The sequence below is a fragment of the Thermobia domestica genome, chromosome 3 (assembly GCF_964235325.1).
Source record: "Thermobia domestica chromosome 3, izTheDome1.hap1.1, whole genome shotgun sequence".
Lineage (NCBI taxonomy): Eukaryota > Metazoa > Arthropoda > Insecta > Zygentoma > Lepismatidae > Thermobia > Thermobia domestica.
The window spans coordinates 103,542,479-103,566,186 of NC_137456.1; the positions used below are offsets into that span (position 1 = coordinate 103,542,479).

The 23,708-nt window shown below is 35.0% G+C and overlaps 1 protein-coding gene across 4 annotated transcripts in view; it reads right to left on the reverse strand.

Moving 5' to 3' along the window:
• LOC145681475 (uncharacterized) overlaps positions 1-23,708 on the reverse strand; it is a 59,407-nt gene that overhangs the window by 8,114 nt on the left and 27,585 nt on the right. For 3 of the 4 annotated variants that reach the window (XM_081753118.1, XM_081753121.1, XM_081753120.1), the window contains exons 3-5: positions 22,013-22,278; positions 17,267-17,444; positions 102-310 (exon numbers count right to left, since the gene is read on the reverse strand). In XM_081753118.1, coding sequence (XP_081609244.1) covers positions 300-310; positions 17,267-17,444; positions 22,013-22,278 — 455 coding nt within the window. In that variant the 3' untranslated portion in view covers positions 102-299. The remainder of the gene's footprint in view (positions 1-101; positions 311-17,266; positions 17,445-22,012; positions 22,279-23,708) is intronic. The other variant, XM_081753119.1, reaches the window with a different exon arrangement.

The window sequence follows — 23,708 nt, forward strand, 5'->3', positions numbered from 1 at the left end:
ACTGGAAAAAAGGTTTAGGAAAAGTATAAGAACTACAGAGCTTCATATCACATCACCACACTGATTACCTGTCTTCTCATGAATTGAAAGCAAGCACTTACCTTGACTTAACCACTGCTGTTTATAGGGTACCATGAGAGTAACTTGCAGAATCTTCTTATTGTTAATATAGCATGTATATTTCCCTTTATCTTCTCTATCAGCTTTGATTATACGTAGTGTTCCAAACAAATCAACTTTCACTGTTTTGTTGTTTTTGACCTCGATGTCATCATTTTTTGTCCACGTGATCACAGTGTCTATTGTTGCGCTGTAATATCAATAATTAGTGGCTATCAAAACATATATTTAAAAGTGTCACGTTTTATGTAATTTTATACTTCTCAAAAATGAACTTGAAAATTGCTGTCGTAACATATATGACAATGTAATAACAATAACAAAATACATGGAAAATAAACTAAAATCCACGCTATACGACAGCTAATTTTATGCAATACGAAATACATATTAAATTTCAAAGTATTAAGCTTCGTATAGACAAAAAGCATAACTAGAGCATCAGAATCCATTTAAATTTAACAATTTATCAAAACTCTTGGAAGGTGAAAGAAAGGATCTAATAAATTGATAACTAAAATACAGTAATAACACACAATTCATTAGAACAATTCACATTTGTATTTGGTACATTTACTATTCATTCGACCCAAGTTGGTAAGTAATAAAAAAAAGTTTTCTTCTTACTACTATAGTTTGCTAAAGGTAAATATTGTCATTGCTCTTACACCACCAAGCCTGAGGCACAGAAATTTCGAATTTATTTAAACATACTGAAAGAATTAATTATAACTTCCATAATAGAATACACATTAAATTAAAATTATTACAGAAAATTGAAACATCTATATATACTATGTCCGATTTCGACGTCTCATCACCTTAGGAAAAATCATTAGATCACTATTGGCTGTTCTCGATGTGAGAACCATGTGTTTTAACAATACCCCGGTACCGTAGCTTTTATTGTAGGAAGCTCCGTTGAATTACGGGAATGGGAATCTTGAGCCACTTCTCCTGGCAGACTTTCCAGAGGCCACAGACAATAGTGACACGATGAGATAAAAATCTTTTCAGTAAGCCAAATTCGCAAAAATCCATGAGACTAGCATCAGTGACTTCATTGGTATGTCGTGAAAAGAGAATGGCATGGATGCTGGTGTCTGCTACCATCTGTTGCAGAAATTTATATCTAGAACCAGACGTATGTGATGAATAGAGACCGGATGTTAGGCAAAATGCCTATTCTTTAGTATTAAAGATATGATCAAAAATAACGTTCCAAAGTTTATGTGGGGGGTTATCGTTTCGATTTAAGCCCATTTTATTTTGCCTATTTTGCCTATTTCGACCTTTACTGCCTAAATAATTGCCTTAGTGCCTAATGTTGCCTATTTTATGCATTTTCTTTAAAATAAGCTTTCATTGGGAAAATATATAATTTATACAACATAAATAAAGACGCATATATACGTATAATAAGTGTTTGTAAATACAAACACGTGCTACGTTACAATGTACATACAGGGTGAACTTCAAAGATGTGCATATACTTTGGGAGGTGATTAATTACATCAAAAGAAGACAAAAAGTCCTGTTATATTTTGTCGAATTCTGTGTCGTGTACGAGTGACAGTGGTGCCAACTTGGAATCGAAAATCAAATCTTGACAATTGGAACGGAACAGATAGGTGTGCACATACGTTGAGAGGTGATTCGTGACATGAAAAAAAGACAAAAAGTCCTGTTGCATGTTGTCGAATTCCTCGTCGTGTACGAGTGACAGAGGTGCCACCTTGGAATCGAAAATCGTACACATACTTCGACAGATGATTCGTGACATGTAAAGAAGACAAAAAGTCCTCTTGAATGTCAGGAAACACCTCCCGAAGTATGTGCACACTTTTATGTCTCGTTCCAATTGTCAGGATTCGATTTTCAATTTTAAGATGGCACCCCTGTCACTCGTACACGACGCGGAATTCCACAACATGCAACAGGACTTTTTGCCTTCTTTTGATATGCATCATGCAACAGGTCTTCTTTTGATATCACGAATTACCTTCTGAAGTATGTACAGATCTTTTAGGTTCACCCAGTATGTATGAATACATAAGAAGCTTCGTTTTTATATGTACAATAAAATAAGATATTAACAAACAGGTATGTTTCTATATTCTTTGAACATTATCTATGACCTGAACCTATTTTTTAATGGTATTGAGTATTTATCTTCATTATTTCGAGTTACATTTTAGTGCCTATTTTACTGCCTATTTTTAAAATTTTTAGTGCCTATTTGCCTGCCTATTTTACAGGTTTTTAGTGCCTAAACATCCGGTCTCTAGTGATGAAGCATTATTCATGTACACAAAGATTTGATTTATTGCATTTTCATATAAACGGGACATATCTTCTGTATACACTGGTGTGAGAATATGTTGCCGATAAAATGCAGAGTTGATTTTGTAGTTTTTCGGAACTTTGCGAATCGATAACTTGCCTGCATAGCAGTATCCCGTGACAACCAGAAATCCCTTCGAGAAACTTGCTTTGCACTGACGGATGAAGTCAGGACGGGGTTTTGCATCTCGTTGGGTGTATGTTACGGCTCAAATTTCGCCACAATCTCATCGACGAATCCCTTGTTCATCCAGTGTGGCAACAAACTTCTACTTTTCACTGGATATATATGGCGTTCGTATTGTCGCCTGCAGTGGGCCTCCGATAGGCCGTAAAGGACATATCCATAACTTTTAAACATCATCTGCAGCTTTAATTTGAAAGAAAACAGAAAAAAAATAGTAAACGAAGAAGGACTGCATGTAGTGTAGAGGAGTCGCTAAAATTAATTTTTCAACGAGGGCGATTACGAAACATCACCTACTAATTGAAATCATGATTATTTTCCAATAAAGTAAAATTCAATAACCTTTCTTGTTATTGTTCGTCCCTCAATGCATACTCATCTCATGGTTAATTATCCCATATCGGACTTCCGAAGAAACTCATCGAAACAACTTATTGACCGCGCCAATAGCGACTACTCTCAGTCATGACTCCGTTTTCTTTCATTCAGAAATAGAAAAGAAAGAGAAGAAAGTAGAAGGGTAAAAGAAGGAGGTAGGAAAAGGGAGGAAAAGAAAGAAAAACAAATAGAGTATTTTAATAAGAAATAGATTACTGGATAATTCCGGGAATATAGTAAGAAGTCGAGAAAGTTGTTGAAAGATGAATCATTTTAAGTGTTATTAACGACTAATCAATTTTAGAATGCTTCGGAATAGACACATGTTCCTCCATACCACCCCAACCTAGCTCCAGGCACCGCGTTCGTGGGGTTGCCCAGACCTAGACCAGGAAAGGAGAAAATCGAAATTATTCTTTGTAAAGTTATTCCAAACGATGATTGATAACCATCCAGTATCTCTAGGATCGACCACACATATGAATTAGCCAAGAAAGAAAGAAAAAAATCAAAGTTATAAACTCAATATAAATTTATGTATCGTATCAATAAGGGTTTCAACTTCCTGGAAGAAAGATGTCGTATTTAGGCTCATCCTGCTATTTTCGTCTCACTCCTAGAGCCAATTTAAACCGTTAGTAGCGGTCTTTCATGACCTAGGTTATTTACCTTAACACATATATTAAAACATGACACATATATTATAGACGTTAATATGACAAATGATATTACTAAAATTACTTAAACTAAATCTATCATGCATTCACTCGCTCACTCACTCAGGACAGTGTATATATGTTTAAAGGAAACCAACTAACTACAAAGGTACAAATAGTTTATTACATTCATAGTGAAAAGAAAAAAAATTAATTATAAAAAAAATTAAAAGCACAAGTTCTTGGTTATATATCAATAGAATACATAGGGTTATACTTTAGTAAGTCTTTATACATTTGATCATATTGACAAATGGAAAGGAAAAAAAAATAATTACATGTATTATATCTTAGGCATGCTAAAGCGAAATTATGATTTGCGACATACGCAAAGAAGACACTTATTTTACTTAAAAAATGGACAAAGAAAAAGAAAAGAAAAAAAACTTTTGGGTGTAATAGAACTTATGAGTCTCTACTTCACATTGAGCAATAAAATATTAATAATTCCGAGCGTTCAAATCACAAATCGCGCACTACTCGTAGCGTCCAAAAAATTTCGCTCCATTTAACTTAGTTTGTGTTTATATATATATTGGTTTATAAAAACCATTCATCAACTATATTTAGTTTGTGACTATTAGCAGTTTATATCTGCACTCGCATACTGCGACGTTTATACCCATCTAGGGATTTTGAAAATCACTTTCCGCCAGAGGATGCTTCTCCTCTTAGTCAGTCCATTTACAAATTTATTAATCAGATAATTTTGAGTTACTTGTTCATCACTGGGACACGTCATGAGACCTTTCATTTATCCAGGATCACTTTTGTGTATATATATATATATATATATATATATATATATATATATATATATATATATATATATATATATATATATATATATAGTTCGGATTTGAGATGATCTTCCACAGGTGTAAGGAGTATAATGATTTAAATTACGGAAAAACACTGGTCAAGTCATAGGATACATATGCAGGTGAGAGGGATTAAAGGTACACTTTCCACAATAGTTTTAGGTTGGTAGCTCAGGGATAATATTCATTATGATGTGGGTTACATTTAGACCTGCCGTTACTTCTTAATACATGCCATTAAATAATGATTACATAAGTTATGATTTACATCTATCCAGAAGAAAGGAAAATTATTTGAGTGCACGGCGGTATTCTTAACAAAAATCTATATTATTATATTCGTCGGAAACTTACTTGTAAACTATAGCAACCAATACACGTTTGGGGGGACAGACACGAGCGCTCTTACATATATCCATATAATACATTTAATATCATACTTTTACTTTAACATCATATTCACATACTAAGCACATGTACATTTCGACGTATTCATTTATCTATATATATATATATATATTTATATTTAATAAATGCGCACACATTTAAAATAATAACCCCAACAATAATTTCAGAAAAGGTTGCAAACATTGTACAAGAAAAACAAATGACTTCCGACATTACATATGGAAAAGAATTGATTTTTTTTTTTTACCTAATACCGCGCGTCTATAAATTTTAACTTTCATATAGTCAATTCGTGCATGAATAGTAAAAAAAAACTTTGTGAGGCAGGCACGTAACACAAAACATTCCTAAAGATATAAATAGATAAACGAAAATACAGTTTCTGGGCCCAGGTTAACTACAAGATAAACGAAAACCAAAACAGAAAGGAAAGTGACCAATGGATTTAAAATAAACTTAGAGGGACGACGGTGAAAGAACGTAATTGAAGTGTCGTCAAATATGAAGTCGTTATTCATTTTGGCAATAGGTCAAAATGTGATGGAGGACCCAATCATTATCTACTCTATCCATGAATTGTGTCTTGCAACATCTCAGCTGGTAATTTCAGATCAGAGTTGTACGTTAAATAAATTGTAAACGACAAGTTCAAAATCGGGGGGGAAGGTTGAAAATTTAAAAAAAAACTCTAGAGAAGAAGTAGAAGAAGTATAGGTAAAGAGAGAGGAGACAGAACACTACAACTATGAAAGATAAGTGGTCGAATTTACGTATACAACATACTATAACCAAATATTCTCTTTTGTGCCAAAAAGGGTTGGTTTACTTAAATTCGTAAACTCAAAAGTTATCTCCAAACACACAACTAGTCTGCGCCCGCAAGGGAATTTTCAGAAAGACGAAAGCTTTAAGGAAATTCCCCTCCTCGCTGTATCCGGTTGAGTCCTTGGAGATCCCGGAATCTCCCGGAAGGTTGGAGTAGAGTCTTAATTTGGAATTTCAAAAGGAAAAAATCATCCGACCTCTAAGAAACTAGGAGAGTCCAGAATAGTAATGAAACTAGAGTAAAATAATATCTAAGATATCCCTAATTAGTGATTTGCCAAAATAAAAAAAATAAATAAACTGAATTTTGGATCGGTGATTTCAATTACCAAAGCATCACCGATAGCTACCCTGCGCAGACATGCCACAGTCTGGGATGTCGTTAATTTCCCTCATCTAATTAAACTAAGAAAAGAAATGAAAAGGGGACTAGGGGTCGACAGCCGGGTACGCTAAAATAAATTTCAATAACTAATTGTTTTGATTCTGTAACCCTGTCAGAGCTGTCGCCTCCATGAATATTGTAAGCTAGCCCGAGTAGGTAACGTGAAGAAAGAAAAAAAAAAAGAATCTCACGGAGCAGGATATTCTATTTTAAAACCGACCCAAAAAAATAAAAAATATAATTCACTACAGCCCCGTTGTGTAACAACTATTGTCTTTCCATAATTGATTATTAAATATGTCCAGTCAGCTATTATATGATGCTACAAATATTATTAAACGAGATTATAATGAACGAATACGACTGCAATAACAAATTAAGCTATTAAGCACTAATATAGTCCGGCAATATCTCACCCACATGTTCGCAGGATGCTCCGGTGTAGGGGCCAGAACCCGAGATGTTGCTAGCTATACATAATCCTTAAATATATATATATATATATATATATATATATATATATATATATATATATATATTCTTTTACCGGAACGTGACTAATCATAAACTGGGCTTATATATATCTATGTATATGAGTGTCCTCTCATTCATTTCGTTTCACAATATATTCATACTATATTTTATTCATTTATTACGACGTCGTATTTCATAAACACCCTATTTCTTTAACTACACCCAGACTATATGCACACTTCGTCATATACTTCTAAATCTATAAATCATTGCCAACGTTTCATGTTCCGGCCACCACACAAAACATCCCTCGAGCTCAAGACTCCCTTACCACGCAAACAATACTATGTTATACTTCGTAGCTTCATGTAGAAAAAAAATATGTATGTATGTTCACACAAAGTAGAGTTCTCCGCGATATTATTCAATTTTATATAATTCTGACAACAATGAAATTATTCTGCAGCCACAGAGAAAAAAATGAACATTTAATATAATTTCAAAGCGAAAACTAGCATCATATCGCCCGACTTCTGTTAAGAATTTACGTATTGTTTATTTACTTAAATATTTCGATTTCTAGACTAAGTAGAATGTTGTAATTTTCAGAAAATATTATTTTGGATCACTTAACCTAACTGTATATGCATTTGGGCTGCGAATTATATTTACTAGGTTTTATTTCGAAAAGAAAGGTCAATTCCATGGAAACTAAATCACTAAGAGCATCGACATAAGAATGACGGTTAGTACGGAATTTTGACACTAGGGGGCTAGCGACGATATGATCAACCCTTGAACCACTGAATGTGACCTTGTACACGGAATTTTGATACTATGACACTCTCATTTTCTGATATTACTATAGATCGATATGTTGCGTTTAGCTATTGATCGAATACGAATGATACACTGTCCATACTTCATTATTTCACACACTCTTTCATCACTTAACTACAATTTCTACTACTGATACTACATTACAAACACATACATGCCACATCCATAACTACAAACTACATTAATACATGTCATAATACATATTAATCATTACTATTTACTCACATAAACAACATTCAGATTTTACCATTTTCTTTAAAATCGGCTCTATCGGTTTACGAAAGGAAAAGGAAAGAAAGGAACAGGGCCAATTGGCCCTTGTATTCACTAAATCACATTCTTAATTCAACCTGTTAATACCCAAACTATTTATTGGAAAATATATAGGCCCCTTTCCTGAAGGGAAAAGAACCTTATGACAACTATACGTTCAACCCATCCCTGCTGGAAGCCGTACCCCCAAGTTGGGAGTAAACAGGAGCCCTCTTGAAACTTTACACGTGCATTATGATCACTATCCTAACTACAACGAAATTAAATACCGCCATGTTACTACTAGATAAGTACAAAAAAGAAATCACATTCACTACATACACGAACACAAACGGCAGTGGGGCAGGCCTTACGTAACTCTAAAAGGAATAATTTTCAGGATAAAAATATTTTAAGGGAGAAAACACTACTCTTCCGAAACTGTTTATGGATCTTTAAGAACAACTAACAAACTGATGCACTTCACTTGGTAAAACCTGTCCATCACTAATTATATCTGCAAAATATGGCGTCACTGAATTACACTTCCTATTTCAGCTCTTCAGTCCGGTTTTTTACTATAAAATTTAGTAAATTATGGCTCCGTAGCTTCCTGGATAGTATTTATTCAACTATTAAACTAGATTTACCTTTTTAATGCAGCTTTTCTAGCTAATTTCTACCTTTTTCTGAGTTGGGAAGATCTGGGTCTGCTGTCTTCAGCAAAATTCTAGGCAGGGAATGGGAATAATCGCGCTCTAACATCATAGCGTGGGTGAATCCTCCAATCAAAACAAAGCATTTTTGGCGGTGGGGCTTTGAAACGAATAAATTTTGGTAAAATCTGGATTGAACTAGATATCAGAAGGACATAGATATCTAAAAGAGAGGTGAAGGGTGGTCCAGAAAATTCTGCCGAATTTTAGATTGGTTATTTATTCGAAAATTTCCGTCCAATGGTGGACCTATATTTTCAGATAGCACTGACACCGTAAGACTTGTAATAATCCATTTACATATCCATATACAAGACTTATAACTAATTTAATATATAAATAAAGATATCGATTCCCAAAACTATAATTCCTAATGAAGTTTTACAGTTTTCCATGTTAATTTGAAATAGAATAACAAACAAAATTACGAATTATATGAACAGCCAGAAATTTTTTGTTAAACGTCAAGTACAGTCGGTGCAAAAAATTTCGGGCACCCTCCTATTAAAAACATCATCACATTAGACTGTAATGGTATATTACAAATTTGTCATATAGGTAACTATTTAGTTGACTATGGCACGTGCAAAGTCTTACATCACAAGTTGTGTGGGATAGTTTTCCTGCAGGGGCATTCGGCGCAACTTCTGAGCTACAGGTGGAGTGACTGTTGTTTTCTACTACCGTTACTAAGTGAATGAAGTACTGGAACGTAGTGGTGTTTATGCCTATCAATCATGTTCTTGATGGTCGTTGACCCCAATGCACATCCATTTTCCCTTCACTGTTTTTGAATCTGTGTCACAGAAAACTGGGCGGGGCAAAGTTCTACGATGTAGCCTTCCCAAAACCAGTTCGCCTTGGGAGCCATGGTGCACACACCACACAGACGCGAACTTGCAGCAATACTAGATGCTTTCGGCTTTCTCTTGTTGTTTGAATCATTCGGATCGGTCGATTTTGTGCGCAGAGGTGAATGTTTAAACTCGGACACATGTAGACGAATTAACCTTCTGTACTGAGTTACAGGTGATACGCACACTTCTTAATATAGTCATAAATGTCAATAAATATTGCTCTCTTATTTGGTAGTTTTGGATTGTGATATAGTGATGTAGTAACAAACCGGGCTTGCTAGATGAGTAAAAGTTGCGAAGGACAACAAGGCTGAAGACTTTAAAGGTATTTACTACATTCATAAGATTATTTCCCCTTACATCCAATCCAGCAGAAAATGCAATCTATAAAGATACAATATAAGAGATACAATACTAATTACTAATAGTAAATCATATTGCAAGACTGAAACATATCTAAGTATTTTAATATTGGTCAGGAGCAACATTAAATATACTTGTCTTTGGTATGGGGTTGATGATGGTTAAAACTAAAAGGAAATGTCCTCCAATTAAAATAAGTGCGAACGTAGTAGGCTGGAAAATGTATATTTTAAAGGTCATAGTATATTATATAAAATGTTCCCTCTCGGAACCGTATCATCATCTTATCTCCTGTCTCGTGACGGTAAAGAGGGAGAGCGTAGGGGATCTTGTTTTGATACAAAATTGTACTGACTTTTTCTTACCCCCGTGAAGTTAGCGACCAATGCTTTTCTTCCTATGTAGACTAATATAGTTTCCAAAACAATTGTAATCATACTAAAACAATAAGTATGACATCCTTTCTGCATCAATATCAATGGAATTTTTAAATTATATGCAATAAGAAGTACTTAAAAAAAAGGACTTCTAAATATACTGGAGGAAATCGCACTCCTATACGACACCGCACAATCTATATAATATCGCTGAGCCTGTAAAACCACTATGTGACATTTTCGTCAAAAATGAGTTATAATCTATTATTTGAATAGAAAGTCGTGTTGCAGCTTCCCTTATTGTTATTAAGTATTCTGCCTTTTGGCAGGTCCTGGGGCTAATGAGCTTTTTTTGTTCTTCTTAATTTTCAGTTTGGATTTGCAAATGTTTCTTCCATGTTTTCGATTTTCAGCTTCCTCTTTTAACTCCCAATATTTTCTTCTATTTATGAAATCATGGATCACTTGTCTTCTTCTTCCTATTCCTCGTTTTCCTTCCATCTTTCCTTCTATGGTGACACAGATTTTTTCGCAAAAGATGTGTTCAATCCAATTGGCCTTTCTACGAAGGATGGTGGCTAGAAGCATCCTATTCTCTCCTACCCGTTTCAAAACATCTTCGTTTGCTACTTTCTCTGTCCATTTTATCTTCTCAATCTTCCTCCAACGCCACATCTCGAAGCTTTCTAAATATTTCTTCTCTCGGCCTTAACGCCACTCGAATAGAACATTGCGTAATTTCCCGATACTCTGTCACTTTTACCTGGCCATCTCACTTCACTTAAGCCCACTATGTTCACTTAACATTTGTTCATTTTCAAGTTTACCCACAAATCGTAAAGTCCGTACGTTCCAGGGTCCTATGCTGAAATGAAAGTTATTATTATTATTTTTTTTCCTCTGATGGTTCTTCCCGGAGTAGTCCCCATCCGGAAATTCGCAAGGGGAACCTCCGGATTTTTTTTTTTTTTTTACTTCAGGAAGAACCATCATTATATTTATTCTCCTTCTTCATCCCTCCTGGGAAAAGGTAGTGTAGTAGTGTTCGCATTTCCTTTCTTCATCTCCATGCCGTTCACCACCTTGTGGTTCATCAGCCTTTTAAGACAGTTTTCCCTCCTAAGGACAAGAAGGTGTCCTGGCCTCCACCCGTTCATCCGCCCTCCGATAAGACCGTTGGTACCTGGTAAAGATGAGTCCTTATCCCGGGAGTCAGTCGGTCCCTATCTACATTAGCCGCCTTATACTCCTGTAAGTAAGTTATTAGTTATTTTCTTGTAATAAGAAAACAAAAGTGGCACTTGTGAACAATGTAAATTATAAGAAAACACGTTTTTAACTTCTTCTGGAAAGTTGTATTCTTCACATAGAGGTTTTCCTAGACTCAGCAGCAAGTAGGGTAATTGCATTTAACAAATTAATTATTACCCTGTTTTGATTTTTATCTTGCAGGCATTTAAGAATATTAGCCTATTGTAAAGTACCTCTTAATAAAGGCTACTATACTCAACAGACATGGAATTAAGACTGTTTACTTTATTGTTTTGAGTTTGATATCTTTTTTATTTTCAGTTCCGGGATCATATAAAGCGTAAACTTACAACTTAATTTGGAATTCGAATTTTAAGCCGAAAAATTGAGACTGATTCTTCCACACCAAAGGCCAAAATATTCTTAAATACCATTTAGCTACAATGAATTGCCAAGGTTTTTCGAATTTAGTGGCGTACATAAGGAAGGGTTTCTGAATTTTTGATATATAACTGCAAATTTTATTAACTTGGAAGCTTGAACCAACCTTTGACGAACTTCTGCGTATCCCACTGCTCGAGTGTTTTAATAAACTTTGCAAAACATTATTATAACATAGCCATTCCTTATATAATTATGATGTTCTAGCTAGCCTGTTAATGTCATATCAACTAAGCAATGTATTTATTTATTTATTTATTTACCCGGGACAAACCACTGAAGCATTACCTCCTTCGAATACCTCAATACGACGAAAGAACCTGGGCTTTTGTTTCTTAAAGTCGGTAATATTTTCCTTCGTTAAAAGTCCAAAACGAAGTTCAGGCTCTATCGGTAAAAAATAAATAATATGAGTATTAATAACAATGAATTGCTAATTGAATAATATGAAATATTCAAAGGCAAAGCATCTCAATAAAAATAGATTCAAATTAATATTCAGATAATACGAAGATTTGCACGAACAACTAAAACAATTCTTAGTATGCACTTACATTATACGCTAAGTATTCAAAACTGCAATTATTTAATTATATTTCCAAGTACCTAAAAACTTCCTCAATAATAATAAATAGTTATTTATCATACCTGGCAATTGTAACCCAATTGGTTTTCAAAGAAGCTAATTGAAAGTATTATAAACAGCTAGAAAACAGGCGATATTTGTAAACAAGACAACAGCTCATTCCATACTAAATTAATAAAGAAAAACAAATATAAATCTGAGCTGCTCGTGAGAAGACAATAGTATGTAACATTTTCTAATTTCCGAGTAAACTGGAAGGAAAGTTCAACATTCCCATGCAATACAATGTAATGACACATACCAAGCAAGCTTCCTCTGCCATCTGTAGGTTTATTTCTGAAATCAAACTATCTACATGCTGTTCTGTGGTCCAATCCCAACCAGGGACGGATCCAGGGGGCAATCGGGACGATCGTTTCCCCAGAAGAGGAAACTCTTATTTTATATATAAATAAAACCCGTCCCTGAGTTTGAAGCTCTTAAAAGTAGCTCTAAGTAGAAGTATTACAACTCACCGCCCCCCAGAAGCCCGTCCATCCCAACACATTCCACTTAACAACTTAATTTCATCAGAAGTGCCTTTTACCATTGTCTTTCCCGACCTGTTTATATATATATATAGGTAGATAGATAGATAGATAGATAGATATACATAATACAGAGTTAGTCGAAATTATGTTAACATTCAATGAAAAAAACAATGTATTCAAACTGTACATATATCTATACATGAAAGACTGTCTCTGATATTATATACCTACTGCAAGTGCTAAATACATGCGAACTCACTCTGAAATCGCCTCAACCTGTTCACCATTGTGTTCAACACATAAAAACCAATGACAAACAGTTTCGTTTAAAGCACTTGCATACATTTCACGAATAATGCATGATATCACACCCCGTACACGGTCCTTTAGGTCATAAATGTTGCGAACTTTCGTACTGTAAAATTGCTCCTTTACCATGCCCCATAACCAGAAATCACATGGTGTTAAGTCAGGGGATTGTGTAGGCCAGCGCAATGGTCCATCACGACCAATCCATCGACCGGGAAAAGGATCATTGAGATAGTCTCTAACAGTTTGGCCCCAGTGCGGTGGAGCGCTATGTTGTTAGAAATACCCTGAACGGCGGATTTCCAGTCGTAGTTAATCAAGGGTGTACTGCTTTACCATCCGTAAGTACACGTCTGCGGTTACTCTTTGTGTGTCAAAGAAGTAGGGTCCAATGACTTCAGCGGCGGTCACAGTGCAGCAAACATTTACTTTGGGGGAGTCGCCTTCATGTTCCCGAACGACTCGCGGGCTTTCGGTGGCCCAGAAAATAGTGTTATGTCGGTTCACAAACCCACTGGTGTGTAAAGTGGCTTCATTGCTAAATGCCATTACATTCACATCTTGCTGGATATTGGTCATTTCAGCTAAAATCTGACAACATTCCATCCGCTTACGTTTCTGCACCAATGTTAAAGCTTGAGTGACTTGAATGTGGTACGGTCTCATTCCAAGGTCGAGTTTCAAGATTCAACACAGTTTTTCGAGGTATTCCTGTTTTCAAACTGCATTGAACGCTTGATCTCGAAGGACTACGCAACATAGCTTGCTGTACAACAGCAATATTTTGTTCACATCATCCTGATTTTGGACGTCCTGCATTGCCTCTATACTTGTCTGCTATCGATCCTGTAGCCACAAAATTATTGTAGATGCGATACACTGTTAAACGGCATGGTGGATCACGTGCAAATCGTTGTGTAACTTTTTCACGGAGCAGAGTAGGTGAACCGTACACTTCCATTAGGCTTGCTACAAATCTTGCTTCAGTGTTAATCGATCAGCCATTGTGTGTCAACTGAAACGAAAGAAATTGAAGATGTTACAAAACAAAACAATGCAACAATACAATACAATACACTGACATGCCAGAAATACATCTTACAAGACACTACATTTTAATATAATACAGTATTTTTGCCTCCACGTGGTATGTCCATTCAATGTTAACATAATTTTGATTACCCTGTACATATATATATACAGGGTGTTTCAGATAAAACGTCCAGTGCTTATAAATCCGAAACGGCTGAGAATAAAAAGATGAAACAAAAACTGAGATAGGAAAATGTCATAGGGCACATCACATGGTGTTGTTGTGGTGACCCCCAGGGCTCTCCTTCAAGGGGGCCCAGGGGCCAACTTCAAATTTTCAAATAGGAACATGTATTGATTCATACCTCATTCAATAGTCCTTGAAAAACGAAACAACTTTTGTAGGAAACAATTTTCGATTTGGGGCACCGTTTTCAAAATGGAAGCAAAAAGTCCTGTATCAGTTTGAAGTTGGCACCAAGGCCCCCTTCACTGAGTTTCCTGAGGGTCACCACAACAACATCACTTGATATGCTTTATCATCGTTTCTATCTCAGTTTTTGTTTCATCTCTCCATTATCAGCCGTTTCTGATTTAGGCCTATAAGCACTGGACGTTTTATCTGATACAGAACCCACTTTTTGCGGCCATTTTGAAAACGGTGGCCCAAATCGAAAATGGTTTCCTACAAAAGTTGTTTCGTTTTTCAAGTACTATTGAATGAAGTATGATTCAATACGTGTTCCCATTTGAAAATTTGAAGTTGTCCCCTGGGCCCCCTTGAAGGAGAGCCCTGGGGGTCTCCACAACAACACCATGTGATGTGCCCTATGACATTTTCCTATCTCAGTTTTTGTTTCATCTTTTTATTCTCAGCCATTTCGGATTTATAAGCACTGGACGTTTTATCTGATATAGGACCCACTTTTTGCGGCCATTTAAAAACGGTGGCCCAAATCGAAAATTGTTTCCTACAAAAGTTGTTTCGTTTTTCAAGTACTATTGAATGAGGTATGATTCAATATGTGTTCCTATTTGAAAATTAGAAGTTGGCCCCTGGGCCCCCTTGAAGGAGGGCCCTGGGGGTCACCACAACAACACCATGTGATGCGCCCTATGACATTTTCCTATCTCAGTTTTTGTTTCATCTTTTTATTCTCAGCCGTTTCGGATTTATAAGCACTGGACGTTTTATCTGAAACACCCTGTATATATATATAAGTGTGTGTGTGTGTACAAAAGAAAGAGAGAGACTAAAGGTATTGCACTTTTAACTTTCGCAGTACATAACTAGGAACTATATATAGTAAGAAGAAATTCTTGATGGAGATACAAAGTTGATAAGACCAATAAATAAAACATCGTCCATTGTTAATTATATTTTTATATGAAATATTTTTTATTTATTTATTTATTTGAAAGTGAGTATATTTTTTATAAAAATGCATTTATTTAACTAATAGCACTATTTCTTATGTCATTAAACGTTATAATGAAAGTGGTGAATTGTAATCCAGTTTTTCAGTAACAGAAAGGATACTAGCAACGTTATTGCTAGAAGGTGTCATTAACAGATGTACTCCATTCCTAAAAATAGCTGCCTAACCATGACACGTTTAATGAAAATGAGAAGTTTGATTAATTTGGGAAGATCTTATACATATCACAGGAGATGTAGTGTCATATTTCAGGAAATTCGAAGTATCAATGACGTACTTAACCTCATCATGGTTTCTGACATTATAAAAGATTATCATATTTTTTAGTCGATCAGAACGACAGACTTTTAAACATTTTCTTTTTTCGTAATTTTATGATTGTAAGGCGTGTCTTTGTGCTTCCATGCAGATATAACATATACATACTAATTTTGATCCATGAAGCCCAAGTCCAAATAAAAAGGAAATGAGATACAATCTTCCTTACTTTATCACAAGCAAATTCTGGATTGAAAGTATTTTGCATGTGACGTAAAAAATTATAGAAGAAGTATTTATTATTATTATTATTATTATTATTATTATTATTATTATTATTATTATTATTATTATTATTATTTTGTATTTAACTTTTTAGATCGAATGCCTAAATAATCACAAGCAGAATGTGCGTAAAGATTGTGTATGCCACTATTTGGAAAAGACAGACAGCAATAAATACAATATTTTGCTATAACCTGACCAAGATAGCAATGGCGATCTTGGTTGACGGCGACAAGGTTATGTTTACAGCAGTTACTGGACGAACGCGATAAGACAGGAAAGCGAAATCTCACTGCTGCAGTGTATTCAACGTTTTTTTAAGGTTGCAGTTTAGATTTTTATAAGTGGCCTGATGAGTTTAATAAAGAACATCATACATTAAATAGGCTCTAGTTGTTATCGAATGTAGGAATGGTTCACCATTCCTGCTGCAATGAAGACGTATTGGGGATAATAATATATGAATGCATGATAATTACCAATGTAAGGATATCATAACATAATCATTCATTCAGTGATTTCCTAGCGTGTATTAATCAGATTATGTATATAAGAAAGTGTTACTTCTCATTCGATTTCATTACAAAATAGGAGAAACCTGGAAAAGACAAGAATGACAATGTCAACGGCTAATAGAATTTAGGGTTAATAGCTTAAGACCCTGACATACTAAAAATAATACAAAATTTGCCATTTTCTTTTGCTTGTTTATTCATAAGTGAAAGGAGATAATGAAATGCGACTTGCCACAATCATAGATAATGTTATTCTACAACAGAAAATATGAACTTGAAGAATTTTCAGTGCAGCCATCCGTAGATATTACAGTGTTGCCAGAATAATATTTCCCTAAAAATCTAAGTTAAGACTCTATTTAATTTTAATAACTGCATATTAAAACTATTTTGTTTATTACAAACTAAATACATCTATTATTTAATGAAAATGGAAAGTCAATGAAATTCTTAGAAATGGTAAGAAGGATTATTGTTGTACGTGGAATGCGTAAAACTAATTAGGGGGTGGCTTGAACACGATAGCCCCCTAAATACGCCACTGATCTGGGTACTCACCAGGAACACATTTGTCGTAACAATTTTCGACCATAACAAATTGTGGAATCATTCTCAATATTTTGCTTATATTTGGATAATAGCTTTCGAGAAGCACTGATTCACAAGGTAATTCTGGTACCAACTTAAGGAAATCTTCTCCACTTGTAGCTTCTGCAGATGTTTCCATATTTTTGGTCTTCTTTGCAATAGAAAATAAGAATGAAGTAAGTACGGATATGAAAATTGCGAAAAAAAATAATAGATAAAATATATTAGTTTATACAAAGGTTATTATATCAAAATCAATCAACGTAATACATATTCAAAACGAATCCATAATAAGAAAACTTTAAATATTTAAATTTGATGCTTATAAATGAAAATATTCCTATTCTTATTATTGTTTTCAATAAAAATGATTCAATAACAATAACCTCAGAAAATGCTCACCTTTTTTTCCTCCAAATGACTATAGATCGTTAAATTCATTATATTGAAAGTATTATCACTCCTTTTGCTGAAAGAGGGGGCACGGTAGCTAGGTGGTAGAGCACTTACATCTGGTGCAAGGGATCCCCGGTTCGATCCTCAGCAAAATAAGTTTATGGTGGACATCATGTCCGTGTGTTTTCTCGAGGTACTTACTTCCACTTTCTCATTCCCCAAATTCAGCCATAATCATTCGCTTGCCTCAGTCATCGTCCCTTTTAGTCTGAAAAGTATAATCGTAAGACGTTAAACTGAAATATTTCTTTCGCTGACAGCTGTCATCAACTTACGTCAAGTTGACGACCACAGTTTCAGCCACCACTCTAATATTAACAAATTATTTTGTGCTAATTTATGCTGCAGTTGTTACAATTTGAGCTGTAATATTTACTGAATAAAATAAGAAAGAAGGTTGGTCGCCAACTTGATGTCAAGTTTGCGACCACATTCAGTAAAGAACCACCAACATCCACGGTATTAATAAATTATTTTGTGCTCATTTATCTTGCAGTTAATACAATTTATGCTGCAATAGTTAATAAATAAAATAAAAAAGAAATTTGGTAACCAACTTGACATCAAATTAACAACCATATTTTGAAAAGCAATCACTAGCACCCTGATACTAACAAATTATTTTGAGCTCAATTAGTACCAATTTATGCTCCAGTTATTGGAAATTGTGCTGCAATAGTTACACAAAAAGTAAAAAATAAATACAAATGGGAAGGAAAAGAACGAAATTTCAGCGTCCTCACTTTCTGCGCAGAAAATAACAAAAACAGTTATTGCGATGGATTTGCCTTCAGATACTCGTATTTGTGCGGCAAATAACAAAATTTGTGTCCTCACAGTTAATTAGTTATAGGCATTAATTAAAAGGAGAGAGAGAGGATGAATGAAATATAAGCGACTACACTTTCTCGACTGAAAACAAAATCAGTCATTGTAACGTTTTTTTATATTTGTATTTATGCAGCAAAAATAAAAACAATGACGTGAATCGACAGTGAGATACGAACTAAGATCATCCAAGTCAGAAGACTTGAATCTCTTTCATTTCCCCAAAACAGCGCCAGAGATGGTGATGACCATTCCAGACATTTATCATCCCTTTTAGACAGGCTACATAACAACAAGCAAAACGCGAATCCAGTGCTTGTGTACTCGAGTGCTGAACTCATTCAGAACTTCTATGCTGTGTAGTGGTTTCTACGTGATCTTCATTCTGGAACCGAATTTCTTTCCCACGGAACGGATACATCAAAACACCCAATCCAGGCACTTGCTGCACTCCTTATCATACAGTGTGGTCCGGAAGCGGGCGTACCCCTAATTGGTGTTTTCTGACGGTTTTAGGTTTTACCCACATTTGTCTGGTAACATTGCTTGGCATTGCCTGATAACATTGCTTGGCATTGTCTGGCAACATTGCTATCCATGTTCATTTCTGTTCTGCTGTTTTCTGCTTGGTAACAGCTATTTGCAGTGAAGTTGGAGTAATCAACAATGTGTGATCAAAGTCCATATAGCATTGAACAAAGATTAGTTGTTGCAGTTTGGCTTCACGAAAGGCGTTACACAGGTGACACCATGGAAAGTGTTAAAGTGAAACGTACAGACCGCTTTGGTATTAATTCACCAAGAACAGCAACAATGTTGGGGTGGGGAAAACGTGCATTTGCTACGGGCAGTGTAAAAGACCTTCCCCGAGGAGGTCGACGGATAAAACAGAGGGAAACGTGTCGTGAAGTGGAAACATCAGTGCAGAAGTCGTCTTCAAAATCAACACGTAAAAGGTCTTCGGAGCTTTGTATTCCTCGGGCCACCATGATGAGGCACATGAAAGAAGATCTAAAATTGAAGGTCTACCGTCCAATCCATGTGAATGAACTGAGTGGTCTCAACGTAAAGAGACATGGATGCGCGGAAAGAGGCATGCAGAAGTCTCCTTAAGGCGTTCCTTTCCAAACGATCCCATGGTGCAGTCCTCTTCACAGACGAGTGTGCTATCTACCGAAGTATGCATTCCCAGGACGTAACGTTGTAATGCGGTGAAAGAAAAACCCTCGGTTTTACAAAGAGATAGAGAGAAATCCACCACACGTGATGGTGTGGGCTGGAATGAGTGCAACACACATTTTTGGGCCTTACTTCTTCGAAGACAGTGTTAATGGACAATCTTACATGAAGATGCTTAATGAGTGGTTGGTGCCTCAATTGGAAGAAAATGGTATCAAAGACACTGTTGTGATACAGCGGGATGGACCATCAGCGCACTACGCGATTCACGTGTGCAATCACCTGAATCAGACGTTTCCTGGCCGCTGGATTAGAATAGGTTATGCATCTTCACCAGTTCCCTTTGCCTGGCCTCCAAGAAATCCCGATCTGATGACACCAGACAGTGGTCTCTGAGGTTTCATAAAGCAAGAAGTAAGAAACCCTTGATACCACACAACGCAGGAATTACGAGCAGCTGTGGAACACGCCTTCACCCTCGTGACTCCGGAGTATCTCCGCAAAACATCTGCGAGAACTTTGCGCAGAATTCAGCTGTGTTACGACATGGATGGTGATCATACCGATGTTTATGACTCTTAACACTTCAAAGTAACTGTGTACAGATATTTTACCATAACTAACACTATACTGTTGAAACTAAATGGGGGTACGCCCACTTCCGGACCACCCTGTATATTTAATCAAAATACTTGGCTACTATATGATATAAAGGAATTGAATTAAGTACAGACATTGTATAGAGATTTTATTTGTTTATTTAATTTTTAACTCTATGTGTTCTGGGTGTCTCTATTCTTTTAATATTTATTACTTTGTCTTGAATATTTCCTCTGACAGTGACAAAGGCACTTATTCTTTTGTCATATCATTCCATATGGGTGATTAATGACACACAATTGAATCTCTTTCGTTCATTTTTTCTAACTTTCTAATTTTTCTTCCTTTTTCCGAATTTCGACAATAAGCTGGTGTGGCTTGAAAGCTCAATATTTCTAATTGCTTGAGTTGCACCCTTTTTCAGCACTGATGAGATATCAGTGATGGACCTACAATTTAACTTGGAATTCGAAATACTCTAATGTGTTTAAATTCTTATATTTTGCTCCCGGAAATTGTGCATGCGCTAGGAACTACAACAATAGGGAATGCTATATTCGAACTTTGATTTTCACATAATAATGTTGCAAAAATTATGACTGCCATATATCTACACTAATAGAATGCATACCTAAATATAACTTGTCGATATTAATTGATTGGCTGATTTCACCTTACGGTTTCATGTTAAGACGAGTAAGCTAGCTGAAGACCATGGTGCGTGGAAGCTTCTCAGCTAGTTTCAAGTGAACTGCTAATAAAGGCAATATCAGAATACCCATGATAATAATCCTTATGCAATATCGAAATTATATTTTGCAGAGAAACCAAAATCTCTGAGAACTGAAGCTATCAGTGGAATGTTATCTGAATTCCTAAACTAAGGATTAAGACGAAGTAAGAAAAGATTAAACTAAAAAGGTGATTTGTTGAACAATATGGAGTATTATTTCATTTTGCGAAGAAGAGGGAGATGTTGGGATCAAGATGTATTTCTGAAATTGGTCACGTACTCTAGTGTGAGATGGATCAACAAATTAAGTTGATTTTAAAATGTTTTGAAAAAAAATTAATGAATTAGTGATTTCTGTGGGTCTGAAACATTGGATTGTTTATGATCAGGGAATAGAAAACGTTATGTTCAATAGGTTTCGATGCTATCTATGATGAATGAAGTTCAGCGTGAGCAAATAAAGGAAAAGAGTATTTCTAAGTGTATTACATTTTCTGCGAGAATATTATCTCATACATACGAGGTTCTGAACACATCAAGATGGAAGCGCACAACTTCTAGTTGGAATCTTTTGCATTCCTTGAAAAGTTGACAGTATATTACACATTATAGTATACGCTTCCAAAAGGTAGAAGGAATAGCAGCACATAATGTTTTATAATTTTATGAAAGATGGCATCTGTTATTTATGTGGTCTCCAAACTATATTGGGTGCACAGACTATCGTATAACATTAGCTCTTACAGAAAAGGCCCTTCGCATCCATAGTTCCTCGTCTCCAAAAGTGCTGGCAACTATTGTAGAAATTTACTGATTCTTCACTAAATACAAAAACTTATTTACAATAGATTAAACGAGTAGTTCCTTTTAAATTTTTAACCATACGCAATAAATAGAAATTCATATAAAAAAAACTTTACCTTCGAATGGTTTTGAGAAGATATTTTCAGTCTGCAATTACCAATTCTCTTTCTTTCACCTTCTGTTCTTCCACATATTATACATTTTCCCCAAGGCTCCCATTCCATCAACACAGACAGATGAATATCCTTTTCCCTCAATCCAGATATCGGTTCTTCTGTCGTATTTTGTAAACGATCATTCACAGGAATTAAGTATTTCTCGTCATACTCCTTCCAGTCAGTTACGTTCCCCAAGATAGGTTTAGTAGTCTGTTCAAATATAGCTTAAAAATTAGAGAAAAATTTAATTATTGCTTTTTCTTGTGACAGATTTGAATTTCTATGTATGAATAAAATACAATTGACCAAAGCATTAATTAAATAGGTATTAATTAAATATATGTAACAGTTTCGGCAACATAACATTATCTTTATCGACCAGTTATTGTCGAAACTATTACATAAATTTTATCCCGGCGAAATTAAAATACCGCTAATTTTACAGTAATTATGTGATATCTTCAAATAGATAAAAGATAATTGAAATATGGAACAAGAGCGCCCTAGACAATATTATTTTGCGTGAGGTACCGTTATCACAAGTCACCTAGTGACTTTCCGTTTTCAGCTGTTTAGAAACGCGAGAATAAATGCCGATTTTCAAAATGGCTCGAAATCGAAAGCAGATAAGTGAGTCGTGATAACGGTATCTCATGTAAAATAATATTGTCTCGGGCGCTCTTGTTCCACATTTCGATTATCTTTTATCTATTTGAAGATATCACATAATTACTGTAAAATTAGCGGTATTTTAATTTCGCCGGGATGAAGACTCTTAATATACTATATGTTTAGTGGTTTGGTCAGTTTTGTTTTATTAATACAAATTAAATTTACGTTAGAGTTTTAATCTTGTATATTGTTCATTATAGCTTTGGAAATATTCAACATGTATTAATAAAACAAAACTGATCAAAACACTAAATAACTATTAATAGAACTTTTGTAACAGTTTCGGCAATCGTATCAGTTATTACCGTTTCTACCGCTATAGAGTAGATACGGTAATAAATAGAAGCAGATTCTGCAATCCATTAAACGTCTCAAGAAGAATATCATTTCCATCCTGAAGTATCTACTAAAACTAAACTGATAAAAATCCACTGTGACTACAGGTCTGAATATTGTTCTACATACAGTCAAAACGATAAGAGTCCGGTTTCAACGTTGATTGTCACCGAGTGAAAACAGTACTATATAGCAGGAAGCAATTTTCTGCAATCAATTTACCATTTCAAGATTATATCCCGTTTCCATTCTAATATCTCTACTAAAACGGGAAGTTATATAAATGTACTAATATTTATGATTTCAATAATAATTTTAAAAAATCATGCCATAAAAACCAAACTCCGTCACGTGGTGTACACGGGACACTGTTACGTGTTTAATGTATAAAGGAAGGACGAAGCACTAATTTTTTATTCGATCTTTGTTCATTTCAAATAGTAGTACTGTCTTTCTTCTCAATTTGTATTGTATAAAGCAATTATACAGCACTGCGTTGTAGTTTCTCAATTCTCCTTTACAAAGTTCAATAAAAATAACGAAATACTGGTTTATTATCGAATCTGCATTCGTTTCAGGTATTCATATTATTATTATTATCGGTTTTTCCTTTTTCAATCTTTAAAGCAATAAAATGTATTGTACT